General features: G+C 33.7%; 1 protein-coding gene across 1 annotated transcript in view; it reads right to left on the bottom strand.

The window, feature by feature from the left end:
* Rasa1 (RAS p21 protein activator 1) overlaps positions 1-18,969 on the bottom strand; it is a 107,662-nt gene that overhangs the window by 20,487 nt on the left and 68,206 nt on the right. Inside the window, exons 9-12 of the mRNA XM_047555874.1 lie at positions 18,471-18,549; positions 12,149-12,269; positions 11,291-11,447; positions 613-700 (exon numbers count right to left, since the gene is read on the bottom strand). Coding sequence (XP_047411830.1) covers positions 613-700; positions 11,291-11,447; positions 12,149-12,269; positions 18,471-18,549 — 445 coding nt within the window. The remainder of the gene's footprint in view (positions 1-612; positions 701-11,290; positions 11,448-12,148; positions 12,270-18,470; positions 18,550-18,969) is intronic.

Below are 18,969 nucleotides of genomic sequence, written 5' to 3'. Positions count from 1 at the left end.
TAAAAGTTACAAGGATATTGCATATGGATTAATAGCTAATGCTAAAGTAGATATTATATCTAGACCAAGAGAATACATAGATTAAAGAAAATCCTAAAATATTTTTCCTCTTGATGTTTGAACTTTTTTTTAGACACGGGTAAACAACATGTGTTAGCAAAACTAACTGACTTAACTTTGGATTGCACTGAGAATATCTATAACCTTTAATGCAGAGAGGATTTTATATGAGCATTCTCAGATTTGACATTATAGTCTTGTTTTTTAGGTGGAATTTTTTTTTTTTTTTTTTTTTTTTTTTTTTTGTGCTGCTGAGGATTGAACCCAGGGACTTGCACATGTGAGGCAAGCACTCTACCAACTGAGCTATATCCCCAGCCCAACATTATAGTTTCTAAATTACAATTTTAAATAAAAAATAACCCTTCACTGCATTTGTTTCTGCATTTCTTTAAAAAAAATTTGTTTACACATGAAAGTTATCTTAAAATCAAAAGATGATTAGATTTCAGACACTTTTATCACTTTATAATAGTAGTTTTCTATTCTAATTTAAAAAGAAAACATGGGCTAACTGAAAGGTTTCCAGTAGTTTAAGAAATAGGATCTTACCTCTGCTTGTTCTGGAGTTTCTCCTGCAAAGTAAAAGATGTAATGTTCTTCACTGAAGTGCTGAACTACTATCTGAAAACAGTTTGGCCTTTAAAATACAAACAAAAAATATACTAAGAAATTTAAAATATTTCAATTAACTTTTTAAAAAACCAGTACATGATTTTATAACATATAAAACAGTCTTGATTTAGAGAAACAATATCCCCAGTACCAGAACATTATTAAAAAAGAAAATGTCACCCACATATATTTTAGAAAATCATAAACACTACTGAAATTTTATCAGTATTTCAAAGTGTAAAAGTATTATGCAAATACAAACTTTTCCTATGTGCTAAAAAAAGACTACAGTGTTATTAGAAAAAGTTCTTACTGATTATCTCTAAGTAGATTGAGTGATTTTAATTATCTTATTATAATTTTCTATATTTTCTTTTTTTTACAAACTGTTTCCCCATTGGCTAAAATGAAAATATCATCTTTCACATATTGCTTGTTCTTAAATTTAAATGACCTATCTGGTGTATAACAAAGTTCATGTCTTCCTTTAGTATGTATTACTAGAAATCATTTGACACAAAAAGTACTTAGTTGATAATTTATACCTTTTGAAGGGGGTATATGCTATCTTTATAAAACATTTATTAAGTAAGGGTTACATATTTTTAGAAATCAATGTTAATTCAATTTGCTGCTTTAATCAAAGATTTTATCTTATCTTTTGGTTAAAACCAAAGTTAGGCCACAGCAAAACTATAGCAAAACACCCAGAGAAAACAAGTTCAACACCTGTTAGACAAAAAGCATCTTTTTATTCTTTGGGAATGTCATAAAGTAATAATGGAAAAAGGGAAGCTAAAAACTTTTGAAAATAGTCTCTATGTATAATATTATTCTTTAATATGGAATTCAGGCCTACACAGATACATACAGAAGACCATTTTCATATTGCTTATTTTCCAGAAGGAATTCTTTGTTTTTTGTTTTTGTTTTTGAGACAGGTCTCCATAAGTTGCTTATGAAGGCCTTGCTATTGCTGAGGCTAGCTTTGAACTTTCAATCCTCCTGCCTAAGCCTCCCAGGCTACTGAGATTACATGTATGCACCACTGCACCCAGCCAGAAGGAATTCTTGATGTAAAACTTTTAAATGCTCCTATCATGAAGCCTCATCATCAGTCATAAACGGAATTTTCATAGACCTTTGGTTCCAAGCATTCATTTACTGTTTGGAATACTTCATCCTGAATATTTTGGGTGTTTCTCAGAATAGACAGTAATTTTCTTCTAAGTATTTCTGTAAGGTATACAGAATTATCTGTCTGTAGTGAAAATGTAATCTCTAGATATATGCACAATTATCTTTTAATTCACAAATGTGTTTACTGACAATTCTGAGTAGTAGTAGTGATGTCTCTTATTTTTTGGTCACAAACAGAATTGGCAGTTTCCACGAAGACTAGCAAAACAAATAATTCTCCAACTCTTTGTAAAGCATTCTTGCTTCAGCTTTAGCTATTAACTGAATGATCTCATAACAAGCCTCACAAGTTTAACATGGTACTGTAGGAACATATCTATGAGAAAAGAAGAAGAGGTGGGGTGGGAGAGAAGAAACTTTCTCATTTGGAGTTTACATTTCAACTTTTTTTCCCACAAGGAGGTATTTAGTGGTATTGGGCCAGAATAATGTGTTTTGGCATCACTGACTTATTTAGAAATGCTTATACAAATAAAATATTTAGGGTTAAGAAGAAAAAGATTCGCAGAGAAAACATTCAACAAAATACCACACCCTTCCATGCTCAAAACACTAGAAAAAATAGGGACAGTAGGAATATACCTCAACATTGTAAAGGCTATTTATGCTAAGCCCACAGACAACATCATTCTTAATGGAGAAAAACTGAAAGCATTCTCTTTAAAAACTGGAACAAGAAAGGGATACCCTCTTTCACCACTTCTATTCAACATCGTCCTTGAAATACTAGCAGAGTAATTAGACTAAAGAAATTAAAGGGATATGAATAGGAAAAGAGGAACTCAAAGCTATCACTAGTTGCTGATGACATGATTCTGTATTTAGAGGACCCAAAAAACCCCACCAGAAAACTTCTAGACCTCATAAATGAATTCAGCAAAATAGCAGAATATAAAATCAACACACACAAATCCAAAGCATTTTTATACATAAGTGATGAAACATCTGAAAGGGAAATGAGGAAAACAACTCTGTTCACAATAGCCTCAAAAAAATAAAATAAAATACTTGGGAATCAATCTAACCAAAGAGGTGAAAGATCTCTACAATGAAAACTCAGAACATTAAAGAAATTGAAGACCTTAGAAGATGGAAAGATCTCCCATGTTCTGAGATAGGCAGAATTAATATCATCAAATGGCCTGGCCATACTTCCAAAGGTGCTATACAGATTTAACGCAATTCCAATTAAAATCCCAATGACATTTCTCATGGAAATAGAAAAAACAATCATGAAATTCCTCTGAAGAACAAAAGACCCAGAATAGCCAAAACAATTCTGGGCAGGAAGATGATGCAGGAGACCTGCATCCAGACCTTAAACTCTACTACAGAGCAATAGTAACAAAAACAGCATGGTATTGGCACCAAAATAGACAGGTAGACCAATGGTACAGGATAAAAGACATGGGAGACATAGCCACATAAGTACAGTTATCTCATATTAGACAAAGGTGCCAAAAACATACAATGGAAAAAAGATAACCTCTTCAACAAATGGTGCTGGCAAAACTGGAAATTCATATGCAGTAAAATGAAATTAAACCCCTATCTCTCACCCTCTACAAAACTCAACTCAAAATGGATCAAAGATCTAGGAATTAGGACTGAGATCCTTCATCAAATAGAAGAAAAAGTAGGTCTGAATCTCCATCACGTTGGCTTAGGACCAGACTTCCTTAACAAGACCCTCACAGTGCAAGAAACAATGCAAGAATTACTAAATGGGATAGATTTAAACTAAAAAGCTTTTTCTCAGCACAGGAAACAATCCATAATGTGAAAGAGAGCCTACAGAGTGGGAGAAGATCTTCCACACACACATCAGAGTACTAATCTCCAAAGTTTATAAAGAACTTAAAAAACTTTACACCCAAAACAGAAAGAACCCAATCAATAACTGGGCTAAGGAACTGGGCAGACACTTCACAGGAGATATACAGGTGATCAACAAATATATGAAAAAGTGCTCATCGGGACAGAGGTTGTGGCTCAGTGGTACAGTGCTTGCCTAGCATGTGTGAGGCACTGGGTTCAATTCTCAGCACCACATATAAATAAAGAAAATAAAGGTCCACTGACAACTAAAAAAATAAAAATTAAAAAAAAAGTGCTCATCATCCCTAGTAATTAGAAAAATGCAAATTAAAACCACCCTAAGATTTCTTCCAACTTCAATTAGAATGACTATTATCAAGAACACACGCAATAATAAGTGTTGGCGTGGATGTGAGGAAAAAGGCACATTCATACATTGTTGGTGGAGTTGTAAATTAGTGCAGCTACTCTGGAAAGCAGTTTGGAGAATCCTCAGAAAGCTTGGAATGGACCCACCATTTGACCCAGGTATCCCACTCCTGGGTTTATACCCAAAGGGACTTAAAATCAGCATACTACAGTGATGCAGGCACATCAATGTTCATAGCAGCTCAATTCACAATAGCTAGATTGTGGAACCAACCTAGATGCCCTTCAATTGATGAATGATAAAGAAATTGTGGTAGATATACACAATGGAATATTACTTGGCCATAAAAAAGAATAAAATTATGGCATTTGCTGGTAAATGGATGAAGTTGGAAAATACCATGCTAAGTGAAATAGGCCAAGCCCAAAAAACCAAAGGCCAAATGTTTTCTCTGATAAGTGCATGACAGTATATAATGGGGGGGGGGGGGGCAGGAGGAAGAGAAGAATGAAGGAACTTTGGATGGTATAGAGGAAAATGGGGTGGGAGGGAGTAGGGGACAGAAAGATAGTAGAATGAAACAGTATTACCCTATGTATATTTATGATTAAATGAATGGTGTGAATCTACATTGTGTACAACCATAGAAAAGTTATACCCCATTTGTGTACAATGAGTCAAAATGCAGTCTATAAAAATAAAGATTTTAATAAAAAAAAGATAAAGAAGAAAAAGGATTTACTGGGTTTAACAATCCAAGTTTAGTATATATATTAAATGTGGCCTAGTAAGTGGGTTGAATTATCTTTAATTAGGCTACTGTTTTATCCTGTGCATCTAATGACTTTCTAGCATTATCACCAAATTGTCTTTTATAGTGGTTTCGAAAGTATCTGTACATTAAAGTCGATTGTAACTGGGCTTGACAGGGCATGCCTATAATCCCAGCAGCTGGGAGGCTAAGGTAGGAGGATCTCAAGTTCAAAGCCAGCCTCGGTAACTTATTGAGGCCCTAAGCAACTTAGTGAGAACTGTCTCAAGATAAAAAATAAAAAGGGTTGGGGATGTGGCTCAAAGGTTCAAGCACTTCTGAGTTCAATCTCTGGTTCAAAAAGAAAGAAAAAAAAAAAACAAAAAACAATTTTCTCACAATGAAAAAATACCTAAATTAGTTATATTCCTTTCAAGAACTCATATTTTACAATGAAAAAATTAACTTGTATTAATAGACAAAATGTAAAAACAAATTTATGCATCAAACACTAAAAGGAAATATCACTAATGACTGACCCAAAAAAGTTAATTAAATAATATTCAGAGTATTTGAGTGATTTAATGAGAAAATCAGCGGTAAATAATGAAGTATAGCCACTGTGCTTTCTGTCTGCAAATGCTATGCACCAATTCTTTTGTCCTAATAAAATAATGATCTAATAGATTATAGAGGGAGTCATATAATTTTAAGTGTTACAGGTTTAAAATGTAAAAACTTTTTTTACTATTTTAATTACAGTAACATTGTAAAATTACTAGAATCTCTAGGGGTACTTATAATGATTCATAGCACACTGGTTGAGAAGCTCTGCTTAACTATCCCAAAGAATTCATATCCATCTCTAAAATCACCTACTTCCTAGTATAGCTAGCCCTCCATATCCATGGGTTCCAAACCCACAGATTCAAACACATATCCAAAATTACTTTTTCTAAATTATGTCTGTAGTTACTATACTGAAAAAGTACAGGATTTCTTGTCATTATTCCTTAAATAATAGTTCAACAACTATTTATTACATATCATTGATATTGTATTAGGAATTACAGGTAACCTAGAAATGATTTCAAATGCACAGGAGGATTTATTTAGGTTCTACGCAAATACTATACCTTTTTGTTTGGGGGTTTTATGAGAATTTTTGCAGTGCTGGGAATCAAAACAAGAGTCTTGTGCATACTAAGGCAAGTTTCTACCAATAAGCTACATTCTCAGCCTTACTATGCCATTTTATATAAAGGACTTAAGCATCTGTAGATTTTGGTGTCCAAGGTGGTGGGGGAAGGGTAAGGGATGGGGGGGTGGAACTAATCCTTTGGACTTATCCAGGGACAGGCTGTACTTAGTACAGTTGCCTCCCAACATCTCATCCTTGTTTAGCACTAATCAGTTGCCTCCCAACATCTCATCCTTGTTTAGCACTAATATAGTTAGTGCTAAAATACATTACTTGATATTGAATACTTTACAACACACATATAGTAAATATAGCAGCCTTATTATTTGTAGACCAATTCCAGCAGCAGGGCTAGGCACCAAAAGGCCTCCCTCTATCAGGGTAATCTCATTCCTCTATAGTTCTGAGAATGGTTCTGAGGTGCCTGTATTCTCAATATTTTCAACAGTTAAGGAAATGAATGTTTACCCATACCCTGTCTCTTTCTAGTTTGCCACTTTGCTATGTAGGAAATTGGTTTTGAAGAAAAATACAACACACAAAAAGAAAGGCAGGCAGAGGAAAACTAGAGAAAAGAAGCCAACCAACCACATTTGAAGGCCAAGATTACATATAATATTTTTTCTAATGGACACAAAATTATACATTTTTATGGAATACCATATGGCCATCTCAATGTATACATTTACTGTTTAATGTTAAAATCAGTATAAGCATATCTGTCTCAAATATGGATGACTTTTTGAAGGAGCAAACATTGAAAATTCTTTCTTCTAGCTTTGTAATACCCTGTATATGATCTATACTTATCCTACTATGCAACAGAACACAAGGAAACTTTTTTCTCCTAACTGTAAAACTTCATACCTGATAATGGCCTTTCTGAAACCATCTTTTCCTCCCACTCCTCCCCAGCCTCTGGAAACTACCATCATACTACCAGCTTCTACTGAGATCAGCATTTTTAAGATTCCACATATTAGTGAGGTCATGTGCCATTTTTCTTTCTGTGCCTAGCTTATTTCTTTTAACATAATTCCCTCTTGTTCCCTCTGTCAGGAATGCATGATATTCCATTGTGTGTATATATCACATTTTTCTTTATCCATACACCAGATGATGGGAACTTAGGTTGTTTCCGTTCCTGAGTTATTGTGAATAATGCTGTAACAAACATGGGAGTACTGATGTCTCTTAAACATACTGATTTCATTTCCTTTGGTTATATACCCAGCTGTGAGACTGCCAAATCATATAGTTTAATTTTAAATTTTTGAGGAATTTCTGTAACAGCTATATTAATTTACATCCCACCAAGAGTACTGTAAGGGTTACTTTCTTTCTCTCTTTCGTAGTCTTCCTCTGTGGGTAAGTGATGCTGCCTAGTTTGGTTCTTAATTAATTTTCATGTGTCCATTATAAGTTTTTACTTTAAGACTACTATGAGGCTTACAATAAAATATCCTTTGATAATAACAAACTTTTTAAATGACAATCACTTCATAGAGTTAGGAAAACAAACGCATAGATAAAAAATAGTAAAAAAAATTCTACTCTTGCACTTTATTCCTCCTCTAATTTTGAATTTTTGATATCCCATTTCACATCTTTATATTATCTCTGAACATACTAATGTACTTATTATTTTCAACTGTTTTGTTTTTCAGTCTTCCTACTAAAGACATCGTGATTTATATACCATTTTTGCCATATTAGCACATTCTGAAATTCTTTGTATGGTTAATCGTACCACAAAGTTTTATACATTCTGATATTTCCTTCTTATTCAGCATCTCTTTTCAGTTTGAAGAACTCCCTTTGGTATTTCCTACAGGACTATTCTGGTGGTGATAAATTATCTTAGCTTTCAGTTGGGAATGTCTATCATTTCAGAAGGACAGCTTTGCCGAGTATAGTATTCTAGTTGGCAATTTTTTATTTTTTCCTTCAACACTATAAATATCTCTTCCCATTCCACCTTGGTCTGTGATTTGTGCTGACAAGTCAACTTTCAAGCAAACTGATATATCATTATATATAATTTGGAATATATATAATTATATATATATAGTTTTATATATATATAATATATATATAATATATATATTAAATTTTATATATAATATATATATAATTTTTTTTTCTCTTGTTGCTATCGGAATCCTCTCTTAAACTGAGAGTTTGATTATAATGTCTTGGCATAGAATTAATGAGTTTAAAATTTATGATCTCTGACCTTCCTTTTCCCCATATTTGTGTACTTCTCTAGGTTTGTGAAGATCTGTTATTCTTGCTTTGCATAAATGTTTTTACCTCTCTGGCATTTTCAAATCCCTCTTGAACCCCAATAACCCAAATCCTTGCTCTTTTAATGCTGTCCCATAGTTTCTGTGAGCTTTCTTCATTTCTTTTTTTTTCCTTCTCTGACTGCATTTTTCAAATAGCCTGAGAGCTCAGTGCTGCTTTCTTCTGTTTGATCAATTCTACTAGTGTCTTCTGTTGCATCTTCCATTTAATTTATTGTATTTTCAACTACAGGATATCTGTTTGATTTTTAAAAATGAATTCAATCTGCCTATTAAATTTCTCCAATAGGGGCTGGGGTATAGTATAGCTCAGGGGTAGAAGGTCCTGGGTTTAATCCCCAGCACCACCATTCCCCGACCCCAATCCAACCCCCCCAAAAAAACTGGCAAATTACTAAATTGTTACTGTGCCTTCCTAAATTTCATTGAGTTTCCTTAAAACAATTATTTTGAATTTTGTGTTATAAAGTTAATACATGTTATAGATGCTAAATGGTTGATTTCTGGTACATTTTCTCCACTAGGTGAGGTCATGGTTCCCTTTCAATGGATGCTTTTTGATATCTGACAGTAGCTGCAAACTGAAGGACTAGAAATTTACTCCGGTTTTCACAATATGATTTTATTTGTGTCTGTACTTCCAGAAATTCTAGGTAAGCTGTTTACTATATGTAAAGGTTAAATGGGGCCCAGCTATAAGGTTAGGGAAGAGTAATAAAGAGGCAAGCACACAGGATGGCGAAGAGCAAGAAGTGCTTCCCGTGGGAAAGCCAGTCCAATTTATTATCTATTCCAGGGTCATATCAAGTTACCTAGGTTACACAGTGCAGTTAGCTTTGCGCATGTGCAGATCACATAACTTGCTTGCTTCTTAGAGTCCACTACTACCAAAGGTTATTATATAAGATAATGTGTCCAGGCCTCAAGGACAGAGGAGTTGCAGAGCATTTCTAAGCCATTCAAACAGAGCGCCTTTTGTCCTGAGGAGTTTGCTCGACTCGAAGGACTTTTGCTCCTCTGTACATTGACTGACCTGAAATCCCTACAACAATATTTTCTGACCCTGTGATCAATGCACTATTTCCAACACTAGATATTGCCCCAAGCCCAAGTTTGTTACAAATTCAAGTTGGTTACTTTGTTCAGCATGGACTGGAGGGATGAATAAAAAGTCCTCATGTCTGTAAGCCTCAAACTAGGACCAGGTCCTGATGTCTTGTCCATAGTCACTGGTCAGACACCACGGGATTCTGCCAACCACGCTCCAAAGAAATGACTTACACCTCTCTCTTCTTCCCCCATGCAACGACTCTCTCCACATTGTGCTTCCTAGGGCTGGGGAAAAGATAAGTAGGGCAGGCCACCAAGACCAGTGCTGCAAAAAGGCAAGACCAAATCCCCATGATCTATTCAGTCTGAGACCACTGCAGGCAACTAGAGGTGCTGTGGACCAGAACACAAGTTTTCCCACCAGGATAATAGGTCTCCACCTAATGCCAGGGTAGGTCCAGAAGCTCTAGGATTGGGTACTGGCCAGGGAATAGGGGCTGATGAGTTCTGCCAGGTGTTGAGTTTTGATGTAGAAGGCCCAGCATTGAATTCTAAGGCAAACTCCCGTGCTTACTTCTGTCCTAGCCCCCAGTGGTTGAAGTAGTTCTGCCTGCTGTGCTGCTGGAAGTTGGGGAAAAGACTGTGAAAGCAGACACTTGGCTGCCAAGGCTGATGTTAAGCTGGATGGCATCTGAGACTCAGCTTCAAGGACCAGTGCAGTCCTAGATAAAGACTTTAGCTACACACTGTGACTGGTGATGATGCAGGCTGAAACATGGTCCATCCCACTGAGGTCTTGGGTTTTCACCTAGTGTTGAAGTAGGTTTAGAGGCTCTGTCTGTGGGCAATGGTCTGAGAGGAGGAGCCGGTGGGAATCTGCCTGGTACTGGGTTCGAAGTCTAAGGTCTACACTTAATTCCTTTTCCCTCCCCTAGCAGGAGGCATCTCTCCCTTTTCTGCACTGCACTTGAGATAGGAATGACAAGAGCAATTTTTTCTTTCCTGCCTCCTTCAATGTATGCTAAAATGAGGTGCTGTAACATTTCACCTATTTTCCTTAGCTTTTGTGAAGGTACTTCTGTGTGTGAATAATTATACACATTGATGTTTTGGTGCAGAGACGACGACTGTGGGATCTTACTCTGCCATCTGTCCCATCCCCTAGATTCCCCTATTAAGAAAGGGGAAAAACCTATGTTTTTTGGAACATTTCTTTTTATGACATATTACAGAGTGTTCAGGAAAAATTAGTATGAAAGTCACATGAATTTATAAAATACTTCAATAGGTAGAAGTGATGAGCACCTCTACAAAGACTCTAGCATCAAGTACTGATAAAGCTAATGGCAAAAGGTAAAAGCCATTTTTCTTAAGCAAAAATCTGAATATAATTACAAACTGGATTTGTCTTGTAATGATTGGGATTTAGCTTATAAATTTATATTTAATTTTAAAACAAAAATCTTGAAATCAATATATAAGAAAAAATTTTAAATTCAAATCTGAAATATTTTCCTTTTTTTACAACTATTTTTTAACATTGAGTTCTTTGGGAAAATGCCTATAGTTAGCAGAATTAAGTGTGCCTAGTATAATCAGATGCACTGAAGTAACAGAGAAAGTGACAAAATTCAGGGATACATAAAAAGACTCAAGTCATTCGAAGGATTATTAGCAGAGGCAAAGAGAAACAGGCTATAGACTGATCACTTCGAAGATTTTTACCTAATACAGTGGAATATGATTTTAAATGCAGGTTATTCTAAAATAAGGAAAACAAAAATTACTCTATAAAATAAGTCTAACATTTTTAGATGATTTTATGTTCTTAAAAGCATTTTTTTGTGCTTTAAAATGATGTGAATGCATCCATAATTTTAATAAAACAATTATAAAAGAAAAACAGAAAACAGTCTTACCTGCCAAAGAGACTATCATGAACAACATAGACAGAACAAACACTGAGATCTATTAATCCTTTTGGTTTTGTAGCTCGTTTTTCACTTTCAAAATAAATAAGTTGGGCATCACTGCCCTCTAAGATAAAATATAAATTTTTCCAACGTTTTCCTTTGCCTGTTAAAAAATAATTGTTTTCCTTTAGCCAAACACGAATTTTAAAATCATATACAGAATGATGAAAATTAAAAACATTTCAATTTTTATTACAAAAATTAAATAATATACCATTATATCAGAAAGTTTCTATAACTTCTTTTTTAAAATGCCTTACTGCTTATCTTAATGAATCACAGAGCAAATGACAAAGATATTTTAACTATATCTTCAGAGATTTTATTGTGATAAAATGTTCAAATTCTTACTTGGGCATAATACTTTATTCCAGTCTTAAGGAAAAAAATTCTTCCACTAAAACACCACTCCATTACCCACTTCATTTCCTCAAATCGCCTTAATGTCAAAAATAAAAACCTCAATACCATGAGTGTGCCAAAGTGACACAAGTAGTTTTTTTACAAAAAAAGAAAAAAAAAAAAAAAAAAAAAAAAAGGCCTGGGGACAGGGAGCAAAAAATGGAACTACCTGAGAATTTAAGAACATACTTGGCAATATGTAGGTTTGTTTTCTAAATCCCAAGTTGGAAATGTAGACAACATACACATACACAGTTTGAAGGATATTTAAATGTAAGCTCTAAACAAGTGTCAACTTACTAAATTACAATTAAAGTTTTATGTCCAGTATTTGCAATTCCTTTATCAAATGCATTAATAGCAAAATACTAAATCAAATCTTTATTATAAAAATTCACTTACCCTTTTTCAGAAGGTAACCTTTCTTAACAATATTTTTATAAAAGGCATCCTTTGTTTTACGACGAATTGTATTATAGATTTCCTTGCCATCCACTGTATCATTAAGTACTTGTTCTTGATCCTGAAGTTTAAAAATATTTAAATTATTTCATGAATCCTTAATCTAAAGGAGGAAAAAATATACCAAATCAACAATTAAAAACCGGAGAAAGTGTTTTAATACTAAAATCTAGATGTACATAACAGATAAGGGATTCTTTGTTTTCCAAAGAAGTTCTCAGAAAGATTTCCTTATCATATTTCAAGAAAATGGACAATTTTCCCAGAAATGTTTCCATACCATTGTCTAAGAACATGTTTCATGGAAGACAAATAAGCCATTTTCAACACCCACAGTCAGTTTGTTGTATTTTATAGCAAATGGTGTTTTGAAAACATGAATTTGTCCCAACATAACTGGTAAATTAGTAGCCTGTCTGATTGTAAAGCAATTATTTTTTGCTTATGTACTAGTAAGAAAAACTGTGTGGTATGTCTGTCACACCATCTATCTATCCACACCTGGCGTTATACTTCTGATAATTCTCATTCTACCACTTCACAATTTTCTCATGTTTCAACACTTCTAAAGGCCACTTCCACACATAAACTTCAAGTTCTTAATCAAAAGTGTCATATTTATTAATAATATTTATATTTTTCTTAATCATTTAGGATATTTAAAGTTATGCCATGTTTTTATTAGGAACCCTGTCTTTTGATGTGTCACTGATGAAGTAAGCGTTCACTTTCCTACCCTCCAAGCCCTGTGGTTTTTATCACTTGATTTGGAAAAATGTTGTGATTTTTAGGAATGCATATATCTCATTATAACACAGCTGATATTGATCACTAAATTGCCCAGATAACACTAAGAATTAAAGAAAAAAGTGCCTTCAATCATGATCTTCCCAGAATAAATCAATCTTCAATTTTACTATTGGGGTCCAGTGAACTCAATTTTAGTATTTTGGTTCCTTTTTCAACCAGTTCTTATATTTGCAAGAATTGATATTTTATGAATTTCAGTCTTAAAGAGACTATGAGTTCATGTGTTCTGGGATTTTTGTGATCTTCTTTTTCCTGTATTTTGAGACATTCTATTATTTCATCATTCTTTATTTCATCATTACTCAATAATTATTCCCAAGTATGCTAAAAAAATATACTAAAATAATAAGAAAATAGAAGCATGAATTACCTAGAGCAGAGGTGGCCAATTGTGGCATGCATGCTAAATAAATCCAGTTTACCATCTGTTTTGTACCGAAAGTTTTACTGGAACACAACTGTGTTCATTTTTCACATATTATATGTGGTTGCTTTCAACTACAAAGGCAGTTTAGCAGTTGTGACAGATTGAATGTCCACAAAACCTAAAATATTTACTATCTGGCCCTTTACAAAAAAACTTTGCCAACCTCTGGCTTAGGGAATGATGCAATACTGAAATAATCAACTCTATTGCATCATTCTTTTATTTTTTTACTATGTTGCCAAGTATTGCAGCATCTCTTGCAAAAGGATAAAAGGCCACCTTTGTTGTCTTTTTATTAGCTTTCATGGAAGAAAGTTAAAAATTCAGAACTCTTAATTATCTGCTTTTAATGATAAAGAGAAAAGATTGGCAGACATTTATTAAAATAGGAAGGTGAATTTAAAGGAAGAGCTCCACTCGACTCCACTGTGATGGTAGAATTGATTTTATGACCAAAATCTCAGACTGTGATTCCTCACATGATTATATACTTTAACAGTTTTCTCCAATGTAAGAATCAATGAGTGAGCCATATTATTTCTAAGGGGAAAAAGGGAAATATGATGTTCTCATCTAGTTAGCAATTTTATAGGAAAGACATTATCATGCAATATTTTGTGATAACCTGGATTATCCTGTTTTGCTAAACAATAAATGAAAGTGAGTCTTGAAATTTTTGTGCACAGAATTTACTTAATATGAATTTTAAGTAGAAAAATGCTGAAGGTACTTTGCATAGAAAAGGTTATTAAAAGAAAATAGCTGATGTAGAAATTTAATTCCCTGGAATAATCAATCTAATTTGGTATTTATAAACCTGAACACAACAATTATCTTATACTTATGGAAACAAAGAAGACCATACTCTCCAACAAAATTATAAGCCTTCAAAGTTTTCAAAAGCATTGCATTTGATGAGATGAGTACAAGAAAGAACCATAAGCTGGAAGAACCCAGGAGCAATATATTTCAAATCTGCTACCAGTGTTGTATTTTTATGATTAAAGTGCAAGACGAACCACAGTAATTATAAGCAGGATTTGGTAGAAATGTATCTGAAATCTTACAAATATAAGATGGGTATGTTCCAAATACACATAAAAAAGCTAAAGAGCAATTAATTGCATTCAAAAGACTTGTCTATTTCAGGAACATAAACCTATATAAGCAAGAAAATACAGAACAAAAAATTGCTAAACTTCAGTTTCTATCACATTTTCTAAAAAAGTTGTTTTGGTTTATTTCATTTCAGTTGTTAATACTACTCTCTTCCTTTCCCTCCTCCCACCCGAACTCTTCCCTCTACTCCGCTGGTCTTTGTTCTATTAATTTATTTTTTAATTGGTGTATTATAGTTATACATAAAACTGGAATTCATTGTGATATATTCATATATATACATAACAATGGAGCAAATTATGCTAAATGCATTTATGAATGTGTCAAAATGAACCCCACAATTATGTATAACTATAATGTACTAATAAAAAATGTGTGTGGAGGGAGAAAAAAGTTGTTTTGAGATTATCTCTTTATTCTTAACCATACAAATTATGTGTAAAAGTACTTAAGAATATAAAAAGGACAAAATGGTAAATCATGATGACTGCTTTCCTGGTAATATAAATTTATACTTACCAATCTTTATTTCAGTTGTAATATACTATTTAGTATTAGCTGCAGAATGGGTCATGTTTGTCTTTAAGACATACTATATTAATATTTGGATTTAAATACCTGATTTCAAGATAATCTGTTTATGTTTTTAAAAAATTAAGGTAAGGTATGATATGCTAACCCCCAAAATGCTAAAGTATTCTAATATCTTAGAAGACGCTACGGGGCAAAAAACAACTTTGCTTTCCAAGTCCTAGAAAAATCAGTTGAAGATGGAATGGAAGGTTTCTCTGGGTGTTCTATATCTCAGCCTACTCTCTACAGTTCTGGAGAGGGAGGTCACAAATCTGATATAGTCCTCCCAAAGCATAGAAGATAGTCTGATTAGTGAGAGTCTGATAGCCACTGAAACAAGTTTTTGCACGTTAGGTATGGCAGGCACCTGAAGCCAGACTTCAATTGCAAATCTTGCCTTTGTCACTTAAGGGCTAGGAAAACTCCATTTAATAAATCAATACAATAAATGTTTGCTGATTGTCAGGCAACTTTCTAAATTTTTGCTCATCTGTTTTGTGGTACTGGGCTGAACCCAGTGGGTGCTTTACTACTGAGATATGTCCCAGTCTTATCTTTTGAGACAAGGACTCACTAAATTACAGAGGCTGGTCTCAAATGTGCAATCCTCCTGCCTCAGCCAGGGAAAATGGTGGGACTACAGGCATGCGCCACTGTGCTCAGCTCTGTTCTAGTTTCTGAGATACAACAGTGAACAAATCAAAGGTGTCTACCTTCATGGAACTTATATTCTAAGCAGGGAAAGATGATAAGTGCTTTATAAGGTAGCATAAGTTGCAGTGACATATCTAGGTATCTAAATAAGTCTCATTATGATGCTAATTTTTGAGCAAAAACTTGAAAGACAAAAGAGTTATTAGGCAGTTGGATTTTTGAAAGAAAATTTAGGGCAGAATGAAAAAACTAGGGACAATATCCTAAGGAAGGAAAGAGTATGACATTTAAAAAACAAGCATCACTAAAGCAAGTAAGAATGGAACGTCTCAGACAAGGATAGTAGAAGGAGATGAGTTTAAGAGAACTAATGAGACATCACTGTAGAGCCCTGTATGCCACTGTAGGGTCTTGGGCTTTCACTCTGACTGAAATGTAGAACATCTGCAAGTGTTAAGCAGGAGTGACATGATCTGACTCACATTTTAAATGGATCCCTCGGTCTTTTGTGTGGTATAAGGGGACAAAGGTGGACACAGTGGAATGAAGTCAGTTTCTGGTGTTGGTCACATTCTAGATATGTTTTGAAGGCAGAGTTAGCAGGATGCTCCTGACAGGTTGGATACAGAGTACAGAAAAGAAAGAAGAGTCAAGATGAATTTAAGGCTGTAAGTAATTAACCTCTTTGGTCTAAGTTTCTTGATTTGAAAAATAGTGCCAACCTCATTAAATTGTTAATTAAAAGAATTAATATGTATAAAAACCTGTGCTTAAAATATGATGCTGAGTAATTTTAGTTATTTTTATTGTGGGGTGTGTTATCTTAAAAGGATTGCTATTTTTTTTCTAGAGCCTATCTCAAGAAGCGTTAGTTCTAGGACCTATCTAGGACTCTACTATTTCCATTCTACCATCTGAGCCTGAGTCTGGGAATGCAGGTCACATTAGGATAGGTGAGCTGATTTTGCTAGTCAGTTTGATCATCAGCAAAAGAATATCACTGCCTTTGTGTTCTCCGATAGTGAGAATCCTGCTAAAAGGCTAGGTGAATGTTTGATTCCCCAAACTTCTGCTGTAATGTGCTTTCACTCCAGGACCAAAATGATAGACTACACAATGGTTCCCATGTAGCAATCAAACTGCTTTATAATAAACATTAGCTGGTTTTTAGGTATTTAATACTTGATAGACATTCTGCAAAGGACAGCAATTTGAGGCTTATTTAGTTATGAAAAAAGACAAATAAGAGAGGGGTACTTTATTTCATATAATTCTTAAAGCAATCTTGCAACATGTTATTCAAAGTGTTAGATATCACATCTACTAATTTTTCTACCTATAAATTATTAGAAAACTATATGCAAAGATTCAGGATGGAAATTTTTATTATTTAATGTGTGGACAAATATAATTTATGGACTTATAAAAGAAATTAAAATCATCACTAACTCAACCAGTCAATATGAATTAGAATTTAGAATACAGCAATGTAACTGTATGGCAAAATCTGTCATCTGAAGATAAAGGCACTTGTGACCCCTAATAAAAGGCCTCAGCAGTGGTTTCTAGAAAGCATATACCACACTATGTTTTTATAAAGTCTGTTTTACATATAATTGGAGCAAAGAGCCAAGCTTTACCAGAACTACCAAAAAAAGTGGTACACCTGTGTTGACTATAGTTATTAGAAAGTTCTCATAAAGGAAGTGAAACCAAAGATTGATTTTAAACTAGCAGCATTTAGAGACTGACATGAAGATAGGAAGGAGTATGAAGAGATTTTAAAACATTTAGTAAAAAATAACATACAGGTAGAATAAAGTGGTTGCTTCATTCTGGAGAGCAGAGTCGTTCATTCAACTAACACTTATTTAATTATTTAATGATGTCAAGTACTATTTGAGGCATAAGGAAAAACAATTCAAAGGGGGGAAAAATCTCCACTAAAAAAACTCCTTATATTCTACTAGAAAAACATGAAGAAATGAAGGAAGATATAATGACAAGATTATGATGATTCTTGAATTTATGCTCAGCTTCAAAATAATGATTTCTCACTTGGTAACTACAATGAGTTATAGATACAACCATCTGAAATTATTTGAGGCTAACCGTTTCTCTTGTGTTTTGGATTTAACTCACTCATGCCTTCTCTAAGGCCTTGTACATCAGATACTGCCACTACATATCCCCACCCATCACTATTACTTTCCTCTTTACTGTAGTCTCAGTTTACCAAGAGTATACAGACATACTTAAACTCTTGCTATAATATTATAGTCAAAAAAATAAAAAATTGAAACCCATCTGGGCAGTAGTCCTCTTCTATCATTATGTATATTTTTTTTCACCACTTTACCTACTGAGCTTACCTAGATAAATCTGGTTGTGATTCATCCATGCTACCTCCACTTTTGCCTCTAATAACTCACTCCTTGACCCAGTGCTACTTGGCTTCTGCCCCCATCACATTTATATTCTCAAAAAGCTACCAAGGACTTCCTAATTAGCTAGAATCAACACAGATTAAAACTAAGAAATTCTCTTAGAGTTCATTTTTTTGAAGAGTATCAATAAACTAAATTTTATTTAGTTTTAATTGAATGAATGCATAACATATCACCAAAATGCACTTTAAAATACAATGCTAATTACTGCAAAAAGAAAAATAACACTGACCTGCATTGGTACAGGATCCTTAAGATAATATCCTTCAACAATCTGTTCTTTTCTATAGTGATCTATGATATCCCCAATGCTGTTAAAATAAAAATAACATAATTGGTTTCACAAAATATGTATATCTTTTAAAATACAACTAAACCCTGTTAGCAAGGATCATCTATTCACAAGGGTTTTTTTCAAAGCATATAACTTGAATACATTAATAGAATAAATTATCTTACATTATTTAAGAAAAACAAGAATATTTCTAACATAGGTTCACAGGTCAAAATAAGTGAGCCAGAGATTCTAATTTCCCATTGACATCAAGTGGACAGCCAAGTCAACAATATCACACTGAAAAAATGATTAAATGGTCATATTTTTGTTGATTTTTATCAGAGTACTTCAAACATACTGAGTATTAAGAATTGATAGGGGAAAATGGCATTTATTTAGGAAGTAGAGTTCAGGTAAATTAACAACTTTTATTATGTAAATATTTACATATTAT

This window comes from Sciurus carolinensis, chromosome 6 (genome assembly GCF_902686445.1).
Source record: "Sciurus carolinensis chromosome 6, mSciCar1.2, whole genome shotgun sequence".
Lineage (NCBI taxonomy): Eukaryota > Metazoa > Chordata > Mammalia > Rodentia > Sciuridae > Sciurus > Sciurus carolinensis.
This window is presented reverse-complemented; position numbering and strand designations above follow the sequence as displayed.